Below are 23,812 nucleotides of genomic sequence, written 5' to 3'. Positions count from 1 at the left end.
CTAGGAATTATAAGGAGACTGGAGACACAGTAAAACTTCTCAGAAATAGTAAATATTCTGTGGAATTAGAGTAGGAGATTCAAATCATAAAATGCTATCACGTAATATTGCAGTAAGGTGTCAGACTCGCTGTCATAATTGCTGGGCTCCTGAACTTAAAAATGGAATTGTACATTCATCTAATGATCCAATTTTGACATAATAATAGGTGGAAAGTGTTCTGTAGCCTTACACTTTTGAGGTTTAAGTCAGATTTTCGATTAAATAAGTGATTTAATGTCTTGATGTGGGCAGGTAGTCTCAGAGGTGTCAGCTGTGGGATTCCTTCTATCTTGCTGTCAGGTGGGAAGTTGGATTTAGACCAGCTTTGACTCGGATCACCTATGACTTCCTGTGTTCATTACTAAATCATTAAATTCCTTTTGCTAGGTTGAATTAACCTGAATATCAAGACTTTTGAGAGGAGGGAACATAAATGCAGAGAGACTTTATAGAAGTGTATCAGTTGAAAAATTATCACTATCTATTCTCAGTTATATTTTATTGCCTGTGTGCAGACTGTAGCCAGTTTAGAAAATAACTCCACTGTTACAGCGCTGTGCTCTGTGAGCTTCTAGGCTTCCTGTTGTTAGCGTCTAAGAGGGGCTTGTTCAGTGACTGATAGAGCCAGAGAAATTTGCATTCCTGTGTGAATGATGTTTCCTGACATTTTTAGAGGACCACAATTAAAGAAATTTTTGATTAAGGCAAAAATACCTTTCATCTGTGTTAAAATAGTTGCCCTGGAGTTGATGCAAGAACTGTAGATACTGCACAGACCCAATTTCAGAAAGTTGTCAGTACTTGAAATTTTTGTTCTGTCACCTTCTTCCATTTGTAGCATATTAATAATGAAGAAATAGGCATTCCTCAGTAATCATGAGGAAAGGTTGTTATTTAGGGTGATTTTTCCTCTATTTCCTCATCTGTAAATCCATTTGGAATCTATATTGTTGTCATATTACAGTAAATCTGTGAATTTCTCTTTCCTTATAGATACAGAGTTTAAGGGAGGGTGTTTTCTTCCTCTTCCAGTAAGAATATTCTAGTTTATACTTTATTTTTTCTCTTTGTTCTTTGGAGATTTGGATAATCTGATCTTTAGGGATCCTTAAAGCTTTCCCTTTCTGCCAGATAGGAGCGGTATGGGTTGAAGATTGGAAATATTTTTATTGTTAAAACATGCAAAGCTGTTCATTTGCCTAGAAAATATTAGTCTGCAATAAAGAGGGGTGGGCTGAAAATGTTGATTGGGTAGCTGGCACTTTCATGAACAAACACTGAATTGAAAGTATGTGTTTCCCTTCATAATATGTGTTTAATCTATTCAATGCACTGTGCTTACAAAATCGATAGCAAATATGTAAGGATATAATTAAAAAATTTGGAGGTGGTTTTATTTTAATGATGCAATTTGAAGCTTTAGAATACTAGCTTAGTTGCATTCCAATCACTGCTACACTGAGACTTGTTAGTTGCTATGGGAGAGATGTTACTTTGAATGATTACAAAAGAGACTGTCCTGTTGTAAGTAGGGTTGGTAGTATGTTGCTTGACATTCGATTATAATATCCCTTTTTTCAGGGTCTAGGTGTTTGCCTCAAGCTTTTTGGGGAAAACCTTGTGCCACCCTGAGGCTATGGAAGAACACCTTGTTTTGCTAATGTTCCTGGCAACCATATCTTTGGAAAGAACTATGCCAGGAATGTTAGACTTGGCTGTAAAGGAGACATTTCTTGCTGCTTCTGTGAAAATAATGCAAGCTTACTAGCGGTGCATGTTTATAACCTCTGAAAACTGAGAGCTTACTATAGGGTAAAGGCTTATAATGTTTTAGCAGCTGAAGGACCCAACATTATGCTTGTACTAGCTTTGGCCTGGGCTGGACAGTACAACTGTTTGCCGTGCTAGTTTTGGGTGCTGGGTAGGATAGCATTAGGCCCAGATCTGAGCTAAGAGCATGCTGCTTGTGTTCGAGACTTTGTATGCTTTTAGGTGGGCTTGGCAATGCTGGTCCAGGCCTCACAAATGAAGAAGCTGCCTATTTTGAGTACAGAGAATCAGGAGTGACTCTTATGATGGGAAATAAGGAAGAATGTGCTTGTGATTGAAGACTGCAAATGTGTAAGGAGTGGTGACTGGAGRGGTGAGCCCAAAATAGTGATGCAGAGCCCCAGGGCACTATCACAGATGGTGGAGAGTGTCTGTCTGAGGAGAGTGCAGAATCCAGGTCTCCAGGAGCCAGGGCAAATGTTTTAAACACCGAGCTTTGGCTAAAGAGAGTTCATTATTGTTGTTGTCTTGCTGTTTGTTGTGTTTTTAAAGAAAAGTGATGCCTCTTATTTTGAGGAGGAAAAACTTAAACATCTAAGGAGAGTTCTAGGCTGCGAGTGACATTCCGCACTCCTGTCCGACTGTAGCCCAGAGTTTGGTTGTTAGGCCCTAGGAAGGGCTCTAATTTGAAGCATCTCTCTCCTCTTTGGCAGTTTCTGCTGACTAGCTGTGTGTTTGAATTGCGTTCTGCACTGTGCTGGCTTCCCTTGTGTTTTGTGAGGGAACCTACGCGTGTGTCCTGGCTAATTTGGGACAGGAGCATGTAATACTTAGGGACTTTAATGCTCTGCATGGCCCATTACAAATCAATTCCTAAATACTAAGATCAGGTGTTCATTATGTATTCCTAATTTTCTGAATAACCAACTATGGCAAAAATAGAAATGACCTGCCAAACGTGACATAAGATTCTGTGGTAAAAATAGGGATTTGCTGCAGTTCTCCAGGTTACCGTTCAGCTGCATAAACAATGGTTTCCTCTTTTCTCAACAAAAATCTGATTTAGTCCTGAAGAGTCAATTTATGGTACTGTATGAAGCGGAGTGTTGCAAAGGCAATTTTAATTGCCATTCCTCTGTTAATTGCTTGACTTTATAATCTTAATAATGTTATTTGAACATAGTTTATTTTTTTTTGTGTGTAATGTTTTAGGGAAGGGAGAACTTCAGACCTATTTCAGTAATGCAGAATCCTACTGCAGTTTTATTGATTAATTTATGTGGTTTTGTTAGTCAGTTTAATAATTTGACTGTTTAATGCTCATAACCGTGTTTTAAATAATGGTTTTAACCATTTTTTTAAGTACAGACTAAAATTGTAAGAATACTAAAGATAACTAGAAGAAAAGTATTTCACAACCACTTTGAAATTATTTCACTTTTAATATTGAAGTAATGCTAGACAAATGTTTGGATGAGAATTAGGCGGCATGCATATGGCGTGGTAATGCTTCTGTATGTTGAGTTCTCAAATTCTGTTAAAATCGGAGGGAAAGAAGAATGCCCAACACCTCTACAAACTGGTTCATAGGTATGCAGGGTGTGTAGCTCTGTRTATAGATGGTCTATACAGTTTTTCTGTGAGCCACAGAACCTGTTTCCTGTTTCTTAAGATTAAGTTTGTGTGGAATTCCTAGTGTTTAAAAAAGGGCTGATTTCAGGCTGTAGTCTTCTTCTGTTGGTGCAGGAACTAATAGTGTTTCTATTCTTGACCTGTTTTTCACTAACTTTGTAGGAACACTATGGGCTATTTTTACATTTTTATTCTTTCCAAATTGTATTGAAATTCTAAAGTTGTTCAGGAGGGCTGACAGAGGGTGTGACTGCCTAAACACAATTTCTTTAGAAGATGAGCATATCTGGATATATTCAGTAATACATATCTTGAAAACTTGCAGGATTAAGAGCAAAGGTGGTATCTAGTTGGTAGATTTGTTTCCTCCTAAAGTTCTGTGTTCACTTGTGCTTTATTCTGTGTCAGTCGGTAATYGAGTGTGTCCACTGGAACTGACACCACCTGGTACAGATGGCATGGCAAAATGATCTCTTATGGAGAGAGAAAAAAATACAGGAAAAACTATACAAGCAGATAAGCTTGTTTTTATTTTAACTTCCATTTATTTTAATAAGAGGAAAAGTAGGAAATACGTTTTAATTCACATGTGTATATCCTTTGGCTACTTGGTATTTTTCCAAACTTACAGTAACATTTCATGAGAAAGAGTAATGCTTTTAATGTATCTTAGTACAACAAGCACATGCTGATGATGGTATTAAGTTTGGCATCTGGGACTAATAAATTACTGTAAAATTACAATGACAAATTTACCACCTTAGGTATACCTAAGAATTACTCTCTGTAAAATGGAGTATTTTTCAAGGCTGCATTAGCTGCAGCCATCATTTTTTCTCTCCCAGCCTACATTTTAGTCTTCTGCTTTTCAGGATAAAAGAAAACAGCAACAAACTCCTGAAAACCAAGCCCTGCAGAACATGGCTGGGAAAGAATAGTGATTAGTAGCAGTGTAGTCTCTGTAGACTGCAAAACTATGAATTGCAATAAAGCCTTGGGTGACAACATCCTCAGAAACGTCTCTGAAGAAATTTTGATTCAACTATTTTCTTTTTTTCCCCTTTTTTTAAAAACAAAAATCGCCCATGTCTGTTAGCACTAGCACAGATGAAAGGTGCAGGGAGGGACTTGAGAGGAGGAGCATTAGCTGTTACTTTTTTGCTTCTTTTATGGAGCTGCTACTTCACCATGGCTTTTATAAGGATCTCTGAAGGAACACTGAGGGAGTCAGAATTTTGAGTAAAGCTTTATTGCAGTAAGTTCTTTCCAAACTCATCAAAAAAAAGTGGTGTTTTCTAAAGAACACCCACATCATTAGTCTGGATCTCTTCCTTACTCTGCAGGGCTCAACCAAAAGACTTTTAATTTCAGTGTGAAAAATTCATATTATATACTTCAGGTATTATTAGGTGTTCCTTATGTTTATTTTATTTATGTTATTGTTACATATTATTTACTTTGGTTTCATCAGTAGCTTCACAAAATGTTAAGAAAAGCCAGTATTTGTCTGTTGGTTGTGATTTAATCTTTCTGCAAGTTCAGGGTATTGTAGCATCACTTTACTTCTGGAAGTTGCTACTCTGCCACATTAAGATACAGAAAATAACTTTTGAATAACTAGGGGGAAAAAATGAGCTTGAACATCTTTCTTGAAAAAGTTATACAACTAAATGACATCTGAACATTAAAAATAGGTCATTGAGGTTACCGCTTGATTTTGCTTCAGTTTGTGCATCTTCCTACATTTTAATTCTGTAGCTGTAACTCAAAGATGATGTAGAAGAAAAAGGTTCTCTAAGGTATTCTTTTTTGTTGTTGTTTGTTTGCTTTGGGTCCTAGATTAAGCTAATGAAATGTTGTGTGCTTAATGACTGTTCCTAGAAGGTTTTCTTAATGTTTTTTTTTTTTTTTTTAATTCTTTGTATATGTTTTAAGAAAATCTTTTCTGCAGCCACTGTTCACCATATACAAAGTTTTCATGTACTGGCAGACAGTCTGCAAACAATGGTAATGTGCCATGTTCTTAAGCTCACTGAAGCCAGGAAAATTAAATGTATTCCTTTTGCTTGCTGTTACCTTTGTGCATTTCCTGACATATATTTGATGGGTGTCTTTAAATTGGCTTGCAGACAGTACAGTGTTTAACAGTATGTAACATATATTTTAAAGTTTTGTAAAGACTAACAATTTTTATAGGAATAGTTGAAAGTGAGCATGGGCAATAAGGAGTTGTCTTGATTCAGTCAATCCAGCACCACTTTTTGAAGCTGTAAAGTGCTACTCAAGTGTTTAGCTCTAAGTATTCATAACTAATTATTAATATTAAGTTGCCTTATAGCAGAGGCAGCATGTTTCAGTAGCAAATATGGAAAGAAAAATAGCTTATTATGAATAACTTTGTTGTGTGTCAGTCTTGTACCTAACAGAAGCTTTGGATGGCATTTTTGTTGTCAATTCTTTAGTTTTTTATAAGCAGTTAAAATTCTGATCCTTATCACTGTATTGAGTTTTTTTCTTTTTGTTTTGTTTTTTTTTTTTTTGAGTCTGTCAAGTAACTATCAAGGATTGGTGCTTAGGATCAGATGTCATGTGTATGTATTCGAACGGTGTTGGCAGTACTGTTCCACCTCTCCCTCTAAGCCTTCCCCTACCTACCTCCTTTCACTACTGTGACTGCAACAGCACTGCTGCTGCATTTAACTTTCCTGCTGTCGTTTATACGCTGTAAAATACTAGACAGGTGAATGTCTGAGCTAGGGCTATTGCCAGGATGCAATTAATTAGGATTTGAATGTGAAACTTCTGAACCACAAATATCTTTCATTCTGGAGTGGCTATGGCTATATTACTAATAGCTATTAGTCACAAGTAAGAGGCCAAGCAGGTTTTGTATTGGGAATCTACTAAAGATGTTAGTCGTGATGGTGACAGCTATAGATTTACAAGCCTCAGTGATGGAAAAATATTTCAGAAAATCCATAAATGACAGAAGCGCCGGCATGAATACTTTCTGATAATAGAACATGCTGATACACTGGAATTATTCGAGGGAGTCAACAAAAGAGTAGCTGAAAAATAATGGCTTAGACAGTCAAATAGTTTTTCTTACAAGAATCATTAAGAAAACCATATTTGAAAATGTTGTGTTATGGTTTGAAAACTCAAAGTGGTGAGGGTTATGGGTTTTTTTTAGTAGAGAAAGTGGTAAAAATGGAATACTCCAAGATCAGCCCAAGCAGCTTTGTTTGAAGGGCCAGGCAGTAGTGCTTGCTGGTCATGTCCAGGTATTTTGATTCTTCCAAATTAAAGTTAACCTCATGTTCCCCAGGCAGGTGAGCTCCTGCTCCTCCCTCCTGCAGCTGCCTCTTCTTGCCCCGGTTATTGGCTGTCTCTGGTGCTCATTCACTGAACTAGCTTAACTCTCGAAAGCAACAGAAAGCTATTATCCACTTTGATTTTTGTTGTTGCTAATTTAACAGTTTGAATTGGCACTCAGAGGGTCTGACAAGCTAAGCAAYGTGTGGAAAGGCTGAGAAAGGGGTGAAAAAAATTATTTTTTTGTAATGATGAACTGTTAAATGCCTTCATTTCATGAAACTCTGTTCTGAAGTACCATGGAAACCTCTTTGAAGAAAGCTGTACCTGTGTGATTAATTGCAAATAAGTGTAAATAAATGTACATTGAACAATTTAAATGATACTTATACATGGAAATGTTATGAATTGATACTAACACACCAGGAAAGCTGARCTCATCCATTCCATCTGTATTGGAAAGTTATCATTCACTCACCTTGTTCAGTGTTTCCAGACATTGAGGTCTAGAACATGTGGAAAGATATATGTGATAACGTATTTATTCTGTTGGTAACAAATCAGAGCTAAGATAAACTACTGAACAAAAATAGCATCTAACCTATCCTATTAAGAATAAATGTCTAAGTTTATGATAGATGTTTCATTTGAAAGTATGTTAAACAAAATGAGTGAGCAAGTGCTGATCTTCAGAGTGATCATGATTCTCCAAGATGTAAATCAGCTAAAATAATGKAACAGTTGGAACCAAGCTGTACTATTTAATAATTTTGTAGATTTGGTCTTTGTGGAAGAAATGGAAGCAAATGAAATGTGCTTTCTTTTCCTTTTTTCCAAAGAGAGTAATGTACAGAAGGTGCTATAGTATTCCAAAAATCTTGTACCATATTTGTTTTCTTATCTTGCAGCCTGTAAGTTACGGGAATTAAGAAGGTGTTACTTAACTTAGTAGGTAAAAAACAAAAGCCAAAAAATGAGCTCCCCAATGATAAATAAAGCTTTCTGATTAATCATGACATATGAACCTCTGGTTATTTTGTAGTTGGTATTTAGTGACTTCATAAATCTGGGCCCTTGAACATCTTGGATCAATAATATTATAGCTACTTACTCAGTGCCTGCATGGCAAACAGGCCTTATTTTTCTYAAAAGAAAGGTTAAGAAAGGTTTCAGGAGCTGCCTGAATCTGGCCCGTTGAGCTACCCTATTTGTGAACTAAGATTGAAGTTTGTTTTCTCAGTTTTGTAGTCTGCACTGTATTTATTAATGTATCCTTCCTTAGAGTGTTGCATCTGCTCACTCCTGCTTTTACAGAATGTAGGATTGCATTTATCAAGTTTACAGTTATCTTTAAAATGTATGTTTGGAATATTTGAACTCATGAGTCTTTAGATATTCAAGTCTGAGTATAAAAGCGAGGTGCTGTTGAATTGGTTTTCTTTGGATCTTTGGCTAATTAGAGAAGGAGCCTTTAGAAAAGGAGAAGCATGCTGGGATTTGTCCATGAAGGGCCAACTGTTCGTTGCTTCTTCTTCTGGTAAAGAGAAGGATTGTTACTTTGTGTATCCTTTCAGACTGACTTGATCGAAGTATTTCATATTTGTTAAATATTATGAGGTTTCATGTCCATCTGTTATTCTTTTTCTGGATTCAAAAGTGGATAATATTTCTGAACTCATAATATTATGCCTTCTTTGCATCTTTATGGTGAGAAGAGGGCGCAACTGCAAGGAGTTGTGGGACTTTGTGGGAGCTCAGTCTCTTCCTCTCAGCAGGTTGTTGTTGAAACTTTTATTCTAATTGGTGTGAAACCTGAACATTCCTTCCAGAGGATCTCCTGCAGTGAAAATTTCTCCCACTTCTTTGATGTTTTTTGCATCTGGAGTTAATTCACATTGAGACATGTATATCTTCTGAAACTTACTTAAAAAGAAAAAAAGAAAAGGGGGGGGGAAGGAAAGGTTATTTGTCAGAGGAGGTGGAACCTAAAAGGAGGAAGGAATAGAGAATTAAGGACAGCAGACTTYCTGTGCATGAGATCTTCCTATGTAAAAGGCCTTTGGGTGGGATACCCCTCCAGTGCCCTTAYGTGCCATCTGACAGTACCATCTGTGAGCACCTTGGGAAACTGTTCTAGCAAATTTGTGGGATGTCGCCCCCCCCAATCTGAGAGAGGAATTTGTTGTGGTTGCTAATGCTTCACTCTGTAGGACTTGAAGCATATTGTTTCCAGGTCCTTCCAGAGTAGTTCATGCTTTCCCTCTTGCTTTTTCCCTGGCCCCTTGTATTCCCCTTCATTTCCTTTTTCTCAAAAGATGGCACATCTTTTTGTATTGAAACTAGTTTCAAAAGTGATTTCAGTACATTACAGAATATAATTTGAAGTCCTCCTGACTGTTCCTTTGATCAGAATTCTTCATTTCTTTGCCTTTCAGCCAAAAATAACATTAGAGGTAAAAGCACACTAGAAGACCCCCAGCGGAAATTGTAAAACAAGCTCTGTAAAATGTCATTTAAATGTTTTTTCCTATTGCTTACTAATGTTGAGATGAAGTTTCACCTTAAAGCATGCTGAAATCGTTGCCTCTTAATTCCAAAACTGTAAATAAAAAAAATTCTTCAGGGTGATTTGAACTTATGTAATAAAAATGCTGAAAGTTATGGAAACTAAGATAGTGGCTTAGTTTCCGTTTCATAACTTCTTTCTTGAGGCTTCAAGAAGGATGTCGTTTGGGGTTCAATGAAATCATTACTCAAGTTTCTTTAAACAAGAACACTGACGGTCTTTCTGTATTAGATATCCAGCTTACTATACCGTCAGTGTTCATGTTTAAAGAAACTTGAGTAATGATTTCATTGAACCTTGATTTCATTGAACTGTTTGTTTTCTGGCAGCATGGGGTAGCACTTCTGGGATTGTTGCATTTAAGAAATTATGCAAAGGCTGTGCATCATTTGCAGTCCCAAGAAAAAAGGACACAGACATCCCACCCCACCGCACCGTACCCCATCCTGCCTTTGTTGGGTTTTCAGCAGTCAGAATCCTGCACTGTGACGTTATCTCATAATGAGTTGTGCACAGTTTCTTATAAAAGAGCAAACGCTGCCTAAGCAGCACGCTGGGAAAAAAACTTCACTTCTGCGTATGAAAAAAGAAACCAGAAAATTTCATCAGCCTCTTGAAGATTTGTCTTTTGGACCTTCCTTGAGTTTTAAAAAGTGTACGACAATCAAAAGGACTTTCTATATTGTATTCTAGGAAGTATGTTTTTGCATGATATTTTGGTGAAGATATCTTTGGTGCTTTGTTTTCTTGGCTAAACCATATTTTCTTCTTGGCTAAACTAGGTTGTAAGTTGAGTGAAGTGGGTTTGGAGTTAGCTAGAGACAAGGAGATTTTTAAGTCAGTAGGCTGGTATTTATGGCTTATAAAGATAGGGAAAGATCTGTTTTGTTTTCAGCTTGGCATATAGATTGGCATATAGATTGKCAAGTAGCTGATTCCACTCTATGAGAGGATTTGAGAACCCCTTGCCTCAGACCACTTCCATGAAACACGTTTCTCATGTTCCTTCTGTTGTGACTAAAATAGAAAACTGATACTGAATTATAACTGAATTGTGTAAGCAAATACGACATCTTGTTCTAGTACTTAGTATGAGTGGTAGTGCAGTCACTGTTGAACGAATTATGTTTTCTTTCTGGGGCCTGAATTATCATTTAATATTTATGGAAAGATCAGCATGGATCCTTTTCAAAATTAAAAACGGTTGCTGAGTTTTAGTATGGCTATTCAAACTTATACCTTCTAAGTGTCTTCCTCATCTTTTTAAGCTACTCAAATATTTTATTCACTCGAAGGGACTTTTGAGAAACCCGTCGTGTTAAATACGTATGTATGCTCTTTTACTTTTTTTTGGTAGCTTTCTGAACAAGCAGCTATATGATTTTACTGTTCTGTTGGATTTTTTTATGAATACACAAAAAAAATCCACAAATGTGTAGTAGTTAAAGAAGTAGGAAATTTGCACTGAAGTATTTCACAAGTAACCTTCCATCATACCTGCAATTTCTCTGTGTCTTCTCATGTGGACTGTATAAATAAAGTGTAATGTTAAGGGAAAAGTGGTCCTCTAGAATTACTGTTGATTAAGTTGGTGAAACTATTGAACTCCTGTTGTATTTTTAATTTTGTGTCAGACTCAATGCTTTTTGTATTTGTCTGCTGAATTATTTAAACAGATACAATTTGAGTCTGGTTCTGTAATCCCCTAAGAACTGAATTCTACCAGTGTGGAAAGCTTCTGTTATATTGCGAAGGTTCTGGATTAAGAAATTATTTTCTTTCTATTTGCACTATTTTAGCCACTGTGCCAATGCTTCACGCTGTGGAAAAAATGGAGAATATTTTTTTTTCTCAACCTCTCTGGAAAGGAGGCTTTTGTTTTTTCCCAACTTCTGGTATTTTGTTCAGTTTAATGTGGAAAATTGATTAACTTATTTAGTACAAAAATTGGGTACACCTTTTTGGGAATGAAATCTAAGTAATATTTTACATTTTTGTGCCTGGAGATGCCTGTAGTGGAACCAAACCTAAATTTCTAAATGGTTAATAATTTGCCTTACATTAACCTACAGTAATATCCAAACAAAATACTGTGCAGTAGATTTGGTGTGCGAATACAAGACCACCTCTAAAGCAGAAGTCACGTCTCTATTCTTAATCCAGTTTCTTGCATTGATTGATTTATTGGCAAGATAGATGACATTAACAATAGTGGATTCCCAGATCCCAATTATAGTTGAAGAATTTTGAAAGTAAGTATAAACACTTGATTTACTGTTATGATAATGTCTGGTGCTATTTTAATGGAAATCTTGTTAATATTTTGAAATATTTTTATAATTTGTCTTAAATTTTGATAACACTTGACATGTTACTTAAAATGAGCTGTGTTAAAGATGAACCTGAACTTGGATTATATTCTCTTTTATAACTTCTAGAAATATAAAGAGAAAGATAAACACAAGCAAAAATATAAGAAGCAGTCAGACTCCTCACCATCCTTGGTTCCATCTCTTACTGTAACTACAGAGAAAGTAAGTTTGTTTTTGTTTTTTTCCCCTCATTTTCTGCTTCATTTACTTAATGTTGAAATTTCATAATGTAATTATTACAGTGTATATGCAGGAGCTTTAAAAATGGAATAGACTTTATAATTTATCAAGTATATTTGGTATATTTTCCTGACATGCAAAATCCAAAAATATTTTGAGGTTATAGGATGAAGAAAGCCTGAGATTTTTATAATTGGTTAGTTAATGCCACAGATCAGGTGCCACTGATAATTCAGTGGGTTTTATTTCTTTGACTTATGTTWAACTGTTTGAGAAGTTTTTTAAAAAATCTTTCCTTTGAAATTCCCTTGCGTGTGCTGTCACTGAATCAGTAAGTATTTAAGCTGGTAGTACTCCAATTGCAGCTTATGCTTAATATACATTTAATATCAAATTGTCTTTATAGCAGTTTGCTCTATCTTCCCCTTCCTCTTAATGTGCTGGCTAATACCTAACTCAAGGGACAATGTCGAGGGCTAAGTAATAAGGACTTCTGAGACAGTGCTGTTCAAGAATCACCTTTGCTATTCCCCCCAAAATGTCACTCAAAGGATACTGTTTTAGAATGGACAATGGTAATGAGAAATCTGGTTTCTGACCTTGGAGTTTGTAAACATTTGTCCCATTCACTTGGGAATGTTTGACATCTGACTTGGAGAATCATGGTTTGATTTAATTAGCTGTTGGTATCTGATGCACTTTTTTTTTTTTTTTTTTGGCAGTAGATACCAACAGCTAATTAAATGCATGTGTAATTTGGTTGCTGAGATGCTTTACAGTATTCAAATGTCATTTTGCATACGGTACACCAAGGCCTACTCAGGACAGGGTAAAACAGTTGAAACGACAGCTTTCTAGTGCCTCTAAGTATTGCCTCAACTAATGGTATCAACTTCAGGAATCATCACCAAGAAAGGAAGTATTTTCAGTACGTTTTGTTTTCAATAGTAGCAGTGTAAAACTTGAGGATATGTACCTGTTCAATGTCCCATTATTTATGCCCTACACTTGCGATAACTTTTCCTGTTTCTTGCCTTGTGTTGTGTCTTGTGTTTTTTGGGGTTTTTTTTGGACATGCTGTGTCATATATACAACTTGTGTCAGATATACAACATATGTCACTATACAATTTTGTTAAGTTTTGTGCTACGCATGATCTTATCTTTCTTGAATATGTACCTTTTTATTTACCTTTTTCATATGCCTATTTTGTTTACCTATTTTATTTTACCTTTTTATTTTGATCATCTAACCATTTCGATAATATTACAGATAAGTGCCTTTGCAGTATGTTTGTGTAAAAGCTAAAGAAAATATACCAGCCATTTTAGTGTTGAGGGCACAGTTGGACTGTGGTTTTTTTTGCTAACCTCTTATCCAATTGCCTTACCCTCCTCAGACTTTTTCTAATTGCAAGATTTAGGACTGCATGGTGTACACTTTAGTAAGGTGACAATATAATACAATTTTTAGCAGAACTATAACTGAATATTTAATCCAAGTAAATAATGAAAATGTTACTAAATTGTCAGTTACAATGCAGTAATTGTGATTAACTGTGCTGTGCATGTATAACAAGTCAAATATTTTTGTATTTAAATCTATAAATATTTTAATAAAGTATTTTAATAAAGTATTTTAAATAAATAAAAGTATTTTATGTAAACCATAATGTAACTAAATACTTCAAAAGAGACTGCAAAAAAGTATTTTAAATATTTTATATTCTTTCAAATACCAAAACTCGCCTTATAACCTTTAAAATCATTAAATAGATAACCTTGCCAAGAAAATGTTTCAACTTCCATAGTTAATAACAAGACAGATTTAGAACAAATATAGTGAGAAGAAAAACTGTCTGTAATTCTATAACTTAAATTTTAATTGAATTAAATACTGAACTAAAACTGAGGTATTCATTATGGAACTAAAATATTAATACTTTTTTTGTTAGTTTGCTTTTTTACTTTTTACACTCAGTAAGTATTCTTACCTAAGCCATCTATTCCCTTTTCTGCCTTCTTTGTATAATGCTTCAGACCTTCAGGAAAATTGGAAAATTGGTCTTTTTTTTTTTTTTTTTAATTGAAGCTATTAAATGTGATTGTATTTTTTTTAAAAAGTATCTGAAGAATATTTGGATTTTTTTGGGGTGTGTGTGTGTGGCTATTTCCTTCTGTTGTCTTCTCTCCTTGCTTTCAATTTTTCTCCAAGGTCCTTTGGCACAATTTATTTAAGTGCACTTGCTTTTCTAGATTTAAAATCCATAGTGTATCCCTCAAAACCCTGAAATTTAATTAATTGGACAGGCTTTGTTCTCTTCTGAGACATATACTTGCTTCAGAATATTTTGTTAATGTGTCACTTTTGTGTGTTCTTTTACACAGAGTTGAATGTCTAATTCATAATTGATTTGGACTTCATCTCTTCTTCACAGCATTGTCTTTACAGTGAATACCTTGTTCTATCATGGTATATAATCACTGTTGCTACCCATTCTTCCTGTTGGGGAAACTGGAACTTGAAATGGAATTTTCTTCCTCCCTTTTAAAGAAAAATCGTTTGTAATTTAGTGGTAGTGGCCATTTAGGTAGTTGATACCTTGAAGTATGTTCTTATTTGGAAAAGTGGCTCCTTAACCTGAAGGGTTAAATAATAAACTGGCTTTGTATTACGTGAATTAGTATACTTGGTTTAGCTGTTCATTCCAAGAAATTTTACAGAGGCTCCAGTCCCAGTGCTGGGTTCATATAGGAGAATGCGTCCTGAAAGGCAGTTCCCTGCATTGCTGTAAGGTTTCAGCAAACACAGCATAAATTCAAAGTCTGGATCAGTAAAGTTTGAAATAAGGAATTCTTAAATAAATTCTTCATAACTTCTTAACTTTTATTTTGGAGCATAGATGCAGAATGTTTAAAAATAACAAGTAACTGAGGAATTTGAGTTCTCTCTCAGCCTCTTCAAATGAGATTTTCTTTTGGACTTTCTCATAGGTGGGAAGATCCCATTTCACTATGGGATCTACATAAAAGCCACCAACCCTTTTTTTAAGTTGTGATTAAAAACTTTTGTCTCAGGTTTTGAGCTTTGGGAAGTTAGGCCTGGATTGAGAGTCAAAAGTGTGTGTGGTTTAACAAATGCAGAAAAATATGCAGCAAGGGAAAATACTTTTCTTTTTTCTTTTCAAGCTTCTTTCCCATTTTAAAAAACATACCCTGAACTACAGTTTCAGAAAGCAACTGTGATTTTTATTTGAAAAGAAACACATTATTTACAATCTTTTATTTTAGTTATACATAAAGATGCACAAGAAACTGTATCTGCTTTCAAACTGTAGGCAGTAACTAAATACTTCAAAAGAGACTGCAGAAAGGGAAGTGCAGTAGACTGAATTGTATCTAACAGCAGGGATAACTGTCCACCCTGAATATCTAAAGCCATTCTTAAGGGAGGTGCACAGTTTCTACTGCAGTAGAATCCAGAAGGGAATGAAAGGAGTAGTGGAACCTGCCTGTTCATTACGACTGAACATCACTATTCCACACCAGTGGGTTTGCTTTGGTTTGCTTTTTGTTTTGGTTTGTTTTTTGCCTGCACCATTCCCTTACCTTCTGGCACTTTTGTGGATGATCACGTGCTGTAGTCCTTCCCTTYTGTGTGCAAAACTAATGTGCCATATGTATGCATTAGGGCTAAAGGCTTCTCAAGCCTTGGGATGTACTGTGGATATTAAGAATGACTATTATGCATTTACAGTAAATCTGTTGCTTTTCCAGAAGTCATAAGACTTGCTGCACATGGGTGGTATAGCTCTTCCACATACAGTGATATATGCAGGGCATAAAAAAGTGGGGATGTAGGTAGCTCTTAGTGCAATGAGAAAATGAGCTTTTAGGGGAAAAAAAACTGCAAGTTGAATTAATTGTTCTGGCAAGACTTATGGGAAGCATAAAGGAAATCCTGATGTAGTACACAGAGTTAGCTTGATAATTACAGTAGCAAATATTGACTGACTTTGAGAGCAGGATTAACATTCATGAACTGGCTAGTAAAGTCCTTCCAGCTAAACCAAGGGATGGAGATGGGGGACAGCATCAGGGCAATCTGCTTTCTGGGGGGCTGTTTATACTGAAATGAAGGAAAATGACTGCAGTGTGAACAGAAGTGAAGGGGGGAGCCTCAAACTGCATATTATATTCAAAAAGCATGTGTTGGGTGTAAGCTCAAGGGGACTGCAAAGTCCGAAGCCATTCGTTAAATAACTAGATGTTCTGCTTCCATCCTCAGATCCTTACTCCCTGCCACTCTTGCTTTCATAACTTCAAAGAGCCAGACCAAATTAACTTTGCCATGGCACATTAGTTTTTTAGACACTGATATCAGATCTTTATCTTTTTAGAACATAGCATGCTAGAAAAGCAATTTATTTAGGAGTGGGTAAGTTATTTTATGAACCCATTAGCTTAATAATCTAAAACTTGTGCTGCACACTTAACTCAGATCCTGTTGCACACCATGTATATTCTCAAAACCATTGACATACGCATATCCATTTTAGGGCATTTCATTGCAAAGAACTCCTTGAAATGAGGAATGTATTTGGAAAAAGAATTATTGACAAAATGATGCCCAGTTTACTTTGCTTAGTACCAGTTGTATCATAATAACATCTGAGACATTCTGAGTAAACATGAAGATTTCAGCACACTTTACAGCACCTTCTGAAACAGAAATATCTGTCAGAACAAACTTTCAAAAGCAGAACTGTAATGTGCATGGCTGTTGGTTAAAATCTGCTGAGAGCAGGATTCAGGCTTGCAGTCTTTGAATGTTTCTTTAGCAATAATAGCTAAATCATTGTCCTGACCTTTCTAGTGACTGTAAGTGTAACCTCATATCCTCACTTCAAACCAGATCTCTGCACAGTATGTGCAAATTAAGGTCTATTTGTCATCGCTTAGCCCTGACCCAATCCATAGAACTAAGTTAAACTCTTAGTGATTTTCTAAAAACTGTTTTTCCTGCAGTAATGGATAAGAGAGATCAGATAACATCAAACTAAGATTGTTGCTGCCTATAAAGAATTATCCTTGCAATTAATATTCAAGTGAGTGGATAGGAGTTAAGGATTAGGAAAGGAAGGTGTTGGCTGAGAGAAGAAATCGCAGACCCTGGAAGAAGCTGGCTTTGTTTCGGATTATTGCATATCTGTAAACCCTTTGTTCAAATGACCCAAATTTGAATCACTGCTCCTTAACTCCGGTCAAGTGACACGCGTCTGAAAATCGAGCATGCTTGTGGACTTTACAATAGTTTAGAAAGTTAACTGTTAAACTCAACTTAGAATTGGCTCCATGTTCATTAGAAACTGTTACCAGTGTAATAACTGAGGCATATTATTTTTAACGTGGTACTCTAACATACTTAAGCTAATTTCCTTCCTTCACTATTATTCAGAATAATCTGTGTTTTTCTTGCAGTTTTTAGTGGGGCTATACTTGCAGTTTTGAAGGGCTATGTTTTGCCTTACTTTTTAGGTAGGCAAATTGAAATAAGTTCTTTCCTAGCTAAAAAAATTACTGGATTTTATATAGGCTATGTGGAGTCTTTCCATAATAGTGGATAATTTACAGGTACTTTGTACATGTTCCTAATGATGTAATATATTTTTTTTCTGCTTATGCTGTTGTACTGAGAGGTTGATTTTAACTAGGTGTTATGGTTTGGCTTACTTCCTCTAGGAAGAAAAGAGTAGCAGTAATAAAACAGTGTGGAAATGTGAAAGGTATTTGTTATTTCTTAATTCAGTGCTAATGTGGAGACATGGTTACTTGTGGACCTGTGGGTGGTTTCCTGTGAGTGGGATGGAGAGATTCAGGAATAGCCCAAGCTAACGGGAAAGTGCCTGAAGAGTGTGCTTGGGTGTTTTGTAAATTGACCTGTTCTTCATGGAGATGTTGGCACTTCTAAAACAAAGTATAAAGTATAACCAACTTGAATCCTGAGCTTCGTGTATTACTTTGCTCTCTTTGGAGTAATTTGTGCGTGCCTACGTGTTGTGGTTTGGAAGGGGGGATCCTCCTTAGCTTTGCTTACAGTGTTTGCATGGAACAATAAAACAAACGGACAAAAAACGGTGGAGGCTAACACTAAAAAAACCCCAGACTAACAGTACAGCAGAACAATTTGCATGGAAACTGTGTTTTTAAAGGAGCTGTTGGCCAAGTTGATTCCCCTCTCCTTGAATAAACATAAAAAAAAGCCCCCAACAGTTCATACAGTGCAATGAGCAAATAGATTGAAAATTTCATCTTCCTAAAAGCTTGCATATCAAATTGGCTTTGAGCACTTGCAACTGACAAATAAAATTTTCTGTATAAATATCTTGGCTGTTTCAGTTAAAAACGTGGATAACTTTTATACCAGGTATACAAAGCGCCATGTAAAGGTGAGGAAATATTCTGCTGTAGGCCTAAATTCAGCAAGTATCCCCATCAGAGAAGAGAAAAATTGTGTGTATTCTTGACTTTTGAGGCGTGTGYTTGTGTGGTCCTTAACAGAGATAAATTTAGGTATTATGTTGAATTCTTTCCTGTAAAGAATCAGAAAACAGCTAAGTTTGTTTGAACAGATGCACATCTTACAGGTTTAATCAGTATTTTTTTTGTCCAAGAAGTTTTATACAATCAAAAGGCTATTTTAGTAGCTGTTTTGAGAATAATACAGCAATAAAAAATAGTATTTCCTTTTTCCTAATTTTGCTTTCATTTTCTTTCTTCTGATATTAAAATTCTTCTATCACAACTGTATTTTTCATGATGAAAATTAGAAAGCAATTATATTCCTTTGCCTGGTTTCCTCAGTAAATGTGGTGCGTGCAGTCTCCCTGTCCACCTAGTGACTTTTTGTGAGCCCAGTTTGACTATTGTTCACCTATTACGAACCATTTTGACAAAACTTGTGGGAAGAGTGTAAGCGTAAGGTAGYGCAAGTTCCTGGAGCTCTGGAGGGAGGGCTGCAGCCAGCTCCAGGGGCCCGCGAGCGGGCACCGCGGCCCCGGGGGAGCCGGGCTCGGCCTCCTCCTCTGCAGGTGACGCTGGAGGAACGGGAGGTGAGCTGGGCAGCTGTAGTGGCTGGGAAGCCTGGTGTGCCAGCGGGAACGGCACACCGGAGCAGTGTGCTTTGCCGAGGAGTGTGATGCCCTCAAAAGGCAAGGTGACCGGCGAGGACGCTGCCAGCTGTTCCCCTGCTCGTGGAGCAGCATCGCCAGCTGGATTGCACTGCATAAAAGTTGTGTTTTCACAAAAGCATTTTAAGTGTTTATTATTAAAAAAAAAAAAAAGAATATTAAGCAGTGAAATAATAATATAGGATTTAAATAGAATATAAAGGCTGTGTAATAGTGGATATAAAAGATGAATCCATTGAAGTCAGACCTTGGCCTTAGCTTCAGTGAAATAAAAATTACAGCTAAATCTTACAATACTTTTATGCATTCTCTTCCGCAAAATCAAATTTTGTGCACTTTAATCATATATGTTGACAATTTAACAGTTCATTTTATGTAACTTCTACTATTATCAGTTACGTTAATGTTTAAACACTTCTACATTTGTCATTGAAAAAATGAATTCTTTTAAACCTCAATTTTAACATATATGAGAATATATTTAAATTCATATGGCATATTTTCCAAAGTATTCATAACTTCTGCAGGCATAAATGGGGAAAATAGCGTACAATGAAATATTCATATACAGCAATGTATATTTACTAAAACAAATATGTACCTGATTGAAAATATTTGCATTCTTGTGACAGTTTTATAATTCAAGGATTCTGTTCTTCAAATAGTAAAAATACATTTGATATTAGGTAATTCTTTTCAATCCGTAGTATAGAAAGACTTAAGTGTATGTACTAAATTTTGTGCACTGTGAGTAATTTTACTAATTTAAATAGGATTACAAAATAAGTAAAATTGAGTATACCTTGCAAGTTTGTACAACTGGCTCCATTATTTTGTTGAGTTGCAGATTTGCGAAAATTTTGGTAGTAATTACTGCTGTTCTTGCTTAGTAGAACTAATAGCTTTATTTCATGTTAGCTGTGGTGCATATGTCTTCATGTAGGCTAGCACTGATGTAATTTAATACTAAATGATCTGATGGTACTGTCACTGAACTAAAAAGTAATAGTAACTGACTTTTTATTCTTTGTATAGATTAAAATAAACTTTTGAAATAAACTATTTTAATTCTCCTACAATGGAAACTTGAACACCTGTATCACTCTAACCATGTATATTGGTTATTACAGTTTTTGTGTGTGACCTGTTTCTTTAATTTCCTGTTTCTCACCAAAATGCTAGACATACACAAGCACTAGCAACAGCTCCATGTCAGGCTCCTTGAAGCGGTTGGAAGATACCACAGCTCGATTTACAAATGCAAATTTCCAGGAAGTTTCTACACACGTTTCAAGTGGAAAAGATTCTTCAGAGGCCAGAGGGTCAGAGAGCAAAGGGAAGAAATCTGCAGGTCACAGCTCAGGTCAGAGGGGAAGAAAGCCTGGTGCTGGAAGGAATCTGGGAACAACTGTGTCTGCAACTAGTCCTTTCCAGCAAGGTATTAATTGTTACGCAGTAATACTACTACTGCTTTGATGTGAATTAGACAGAAACCTTATATATTTAAAACTTGAAAAGTTTTAAATTATATTTCATCCTTTATCCTCAATAATGAGAAAGCTGCTTTACTTGAGAGAGGAAAAACTACTTTTTACTTTAGGGGAAAAAAAAATGTTTATTTGTCATCGTAATATAAAAAAGAGCTATGCATCTTCAAAACTGATACTTTTGTTTAGGGTGTTCTCTTTAAACTGTTGAAAAATTTATTTTATGAAAAATTGGTCTGGGGTAAAAATTCAACATATGAAATTTGAGTCTAGGGAGCTTTCTTAGCTCTTGAAAGGTCTAATACTAATGGTTTAAAATTAGTATATGTTAGAACAAAATTGGACTAGCAACTATGCAAATTTAAAAATGCATACAAACACCCCTAAATAATTTTTCAAGATGCAAAGATATACCACGTTCTTGAATGTTCTCTATTTTAAAATTTTTGTCATTGAAATGCATAAGCAGAAGATGGTTACATGACAAGTACATACAGTTTATTTACTTTATCAGGTAAGAGAAGTTCAAAGTTTTGAACATACTAAAAACCACTAAGTGCACTGCTGTGGCACTTCTTGAAAAGCAGATTGTGTTGAGAATCCTTTGTCAGGGTTAAGAAAGATAAAAATGAAAAGGTCTAATTTTTAATACTAAAAATAACTACTAAAACATTTAATTTTGAAATACAGACCAACAAATCAGACTTTATAGAAAGGAATAATAATAGTTTTCACTGTGACAAGTAAAGCATAATAGTTGGCGTCCTTTCTGTTTTGTGGTGATGTTTTTTTCTTTAAGCTTTAATTGCTTTGCCATTATGCACTGTGGACCTTTAAGTTTGTCTAGATTTTTTTCATTTGAAATACTGAAGTGATTTTTGTTTGTTTATGTTTTCAAATAAAACTGAAAATTGTCCTCTGGATTCCTACATTTAAAGAAGAATCTTGCCTAATGTAGATGACAATATAGATCTTTATTATGCCTATGACTTTCTTTTAAAGCTGCACTGATTTAAATTAATGTAGCTAATTAAAAACACAAAACAACAGTGTTTTACAGTTTCTAAATTACTGTCTTAATGTAAATTATATATTTTTAAATGAGATTATTGATAATAGTTAATGGAATACTAATGATAAAATATTAATTTTGTTAAATAACTTTTTTTACTGATTTAGAAAAGTTATTATTTTTTAGATCTTAACTAATTTATATATAATGTCATATTTAGGGTTACTTTCTTAAAGGGACTGTGGTTGCCACAGTCTTTTTATCCAGGCTTTACTAAGCCACTGCTGCCACCCCTCCACCCCCATAGAAAATGACTAAATTTCAGTGCAAGTGCTGGTGTTTGTACTGCCAAAGTGTGCCTCGTTTTCTGTCTCGCGTGTGCTAACACAGTGCTGAAATGAGCACATCCCAAATGTTACAGAAGCAGTGTAATTCTAGTACACAAAAGAACTTCATGGGTCTCTGACAGCGTAAAGAAGTCTTAAAGTGCCACTTTTATACATTTTACCCGCTTCCTCTCCTGTACTTTTGAGAAATACCTCTTGTGTGGACACCTCCTCAGCCAGAGTAAACTAAGTGCAATTGCTGTTCCCCTGACCCCTGTCAGACCCCTGGCTTAGGCAGAATGTCAAGGAAGATTGCAGACGTACTGTAAATGTGGTCTCGGCACATTCGTATCAGGCTTATTCTTTTCAAATAAAACAGTGTACATTAAAGAAACTGCTCTGACTTGCAGAAGGTGTTTGTTATGGCTTCAGAGCTGGGGGATATCAAAGGTGTCTAAAAGGCAGAGTTACTAATCTCCTTTTAAATGTTTTTACTTTGTGTCCTGAACATGGTGAATCTGAGAATCGGATCTGGCAGAGGGAAGATCGAAAAACTAACATAACAAAAACAATGAATTACTTTAAAATTACTTCTTTACCTCTTAATAACACTTTTTATAAAGCCTGTACTTAAATTTTGTTTTCTAAGATACTCATCTTTTTCATCAATCCTTTTGTACCTTTTTTTTGTTTTTGTTTTTTCTTCCTTTAGGTAGCTTTTTGGGCACTCCTGGGAGCATAAAGTCATCTTCTGGAAGCTCAGTTCAGTCTCCCCAGGATTTTTTGAGTTTTACAGAAACAGATCTACGAAGTGACAGTTACACTCCTTCTCAACAGGCTTCATCAACCAAAGATGTACATAAAGGAGAGACTGAGGGTCAAGAAGGGGGTGTCAATTGTTTCAGTTCCTTAATCGGTCTCCCTTCAGCTGTTTCCCAATCTAAAAACTTTGACAACTCACCTGGAGACTTAGGTAATTCAAGCCTTACTTCTACAGCATACAAACGAGCTCAAACTTCCGGAATAGAAGAAGAAACTGTAACAGAGAAGAAACGGAAAGGAAATAAACAAAATAAACATGGGCCTGGTAGACCCAAAGGAAATAAAAGTCAAGAAAATCTTTCCCATCTTTCAGTTTCTTCTGCTTCCCCAACTTCATCTGTGGCATCTGCTGCAGGAAGTGTGACAAGCTCTGGTCTTCAGAAATCTCCAACTTTGCTCAGGAATGGAAGTTTACAAAGTCTTAGTGTTGGCTCATCTCCAGTGGGTTCAGGTAGGCATTTATTGGATTTGTTTTCTTATCTCAAAAGATGTCTTTGTTATTTTAGCCTCAGTTCTGAATGTGCTTTTCAGGAACAGAGTATCATTTTAAGTATCTCGAAAGTTGCATTAGAGAAAAGTCAAAAGTGGAATATGTCTGTTGTAAGAATAAGTTTTGTTCCATATGATAAGACTGTTGTAAGAATAAGTTCAGTTCCATATATAGGTGCAGCTAGTCTTTAGGTGGCTGTAGTAGATTGAGTCTATGTTCAATGTAAATGCAGCTTTTGAGGCTGGAGGGAAAAAGATAACTTGTGTGAAAACAGTGTTCGTTGGAAATGGTTTAGCTAAAATAAGTAGTAGTTTATACAAGCTGTAGAGTCTGTATGTTCTGTTACATATATACAACAAAATCAGTACTCAAGCATGTCAACTGCTGAAATTACTGAATATCGTCCCTCAATTATTTTTTCTATACCTCAATTAATTAAAAATTGATATGGAGAAATTATCAGTCTAAACATGTAATAGGATAATTTGAATCTGGTCCCCTGTGCAGCTGGGTGATGATTTTATATTCTTGTGTGCTTTTTAGCAATTGAAATTGGCTGGTTTGTTCTTCCTCTGTTCTAAATGTGTATGCAATTTGGGCTGCGAGAGG

At 35.7% G+C, this 23,812-nt stretch overlaps 1 protein-coding gene across 8 annotated transcripts in view; it reads left to right on the top strand.

The window, feature by feature from the left end:
- MLLT10 (MLLT10, histone lysine methyltransferase DOT1L cofactor) overlaps positions 1-23,812 on the top strand; it is a 134,722-nt gene that overhangs the window by 50,992 nt on the left and 59,918 nt on the right. For all 8 annotated transcript variants that reach the window (XR_003253362.1, XM_026064952.1, XM_026064951.1 and 5 more), the window contains 3 exons: positions 11,764-11,859; positions 20,249-20,504; positions 22,604-23,164. Coding sequence is in view for 7 of the 8 variants with exons in the window: in XM_026064952.1 (XP_025920737.1) it covers positions 11,764-11,859; positions 20,249-20,504; positions 22,604-23,164 (913 nt within the window). In the remaining variant the exon portion in view is untranslated. The remainder of the gene's footprint in view (positions 1-11,763; positions 11,860-20,248; positions 20,505-22,603; positions 23,165-23,812) is intronic.

The sequence above is a fragment of the Apteryx rowi genome, unplaced genomic scaffold (genome assembly GCF_003343035.1).
Source record: "Apteryx rowi isolate R43461 unplaced genomic scaffold, aptRow1 scaffold_222, whole genome shotgun sequence".
Lineage (NCBI taxonomy): Eukaryota > Metazoa > Chordata > Aves > Apterygiformes > Apterygidae > Apteryx > Apteryx rowi.
Note: the sequence above shows the minus strand (reverse complement) of the source record. Positions and strands in the feature narration are given on the sequence as shown.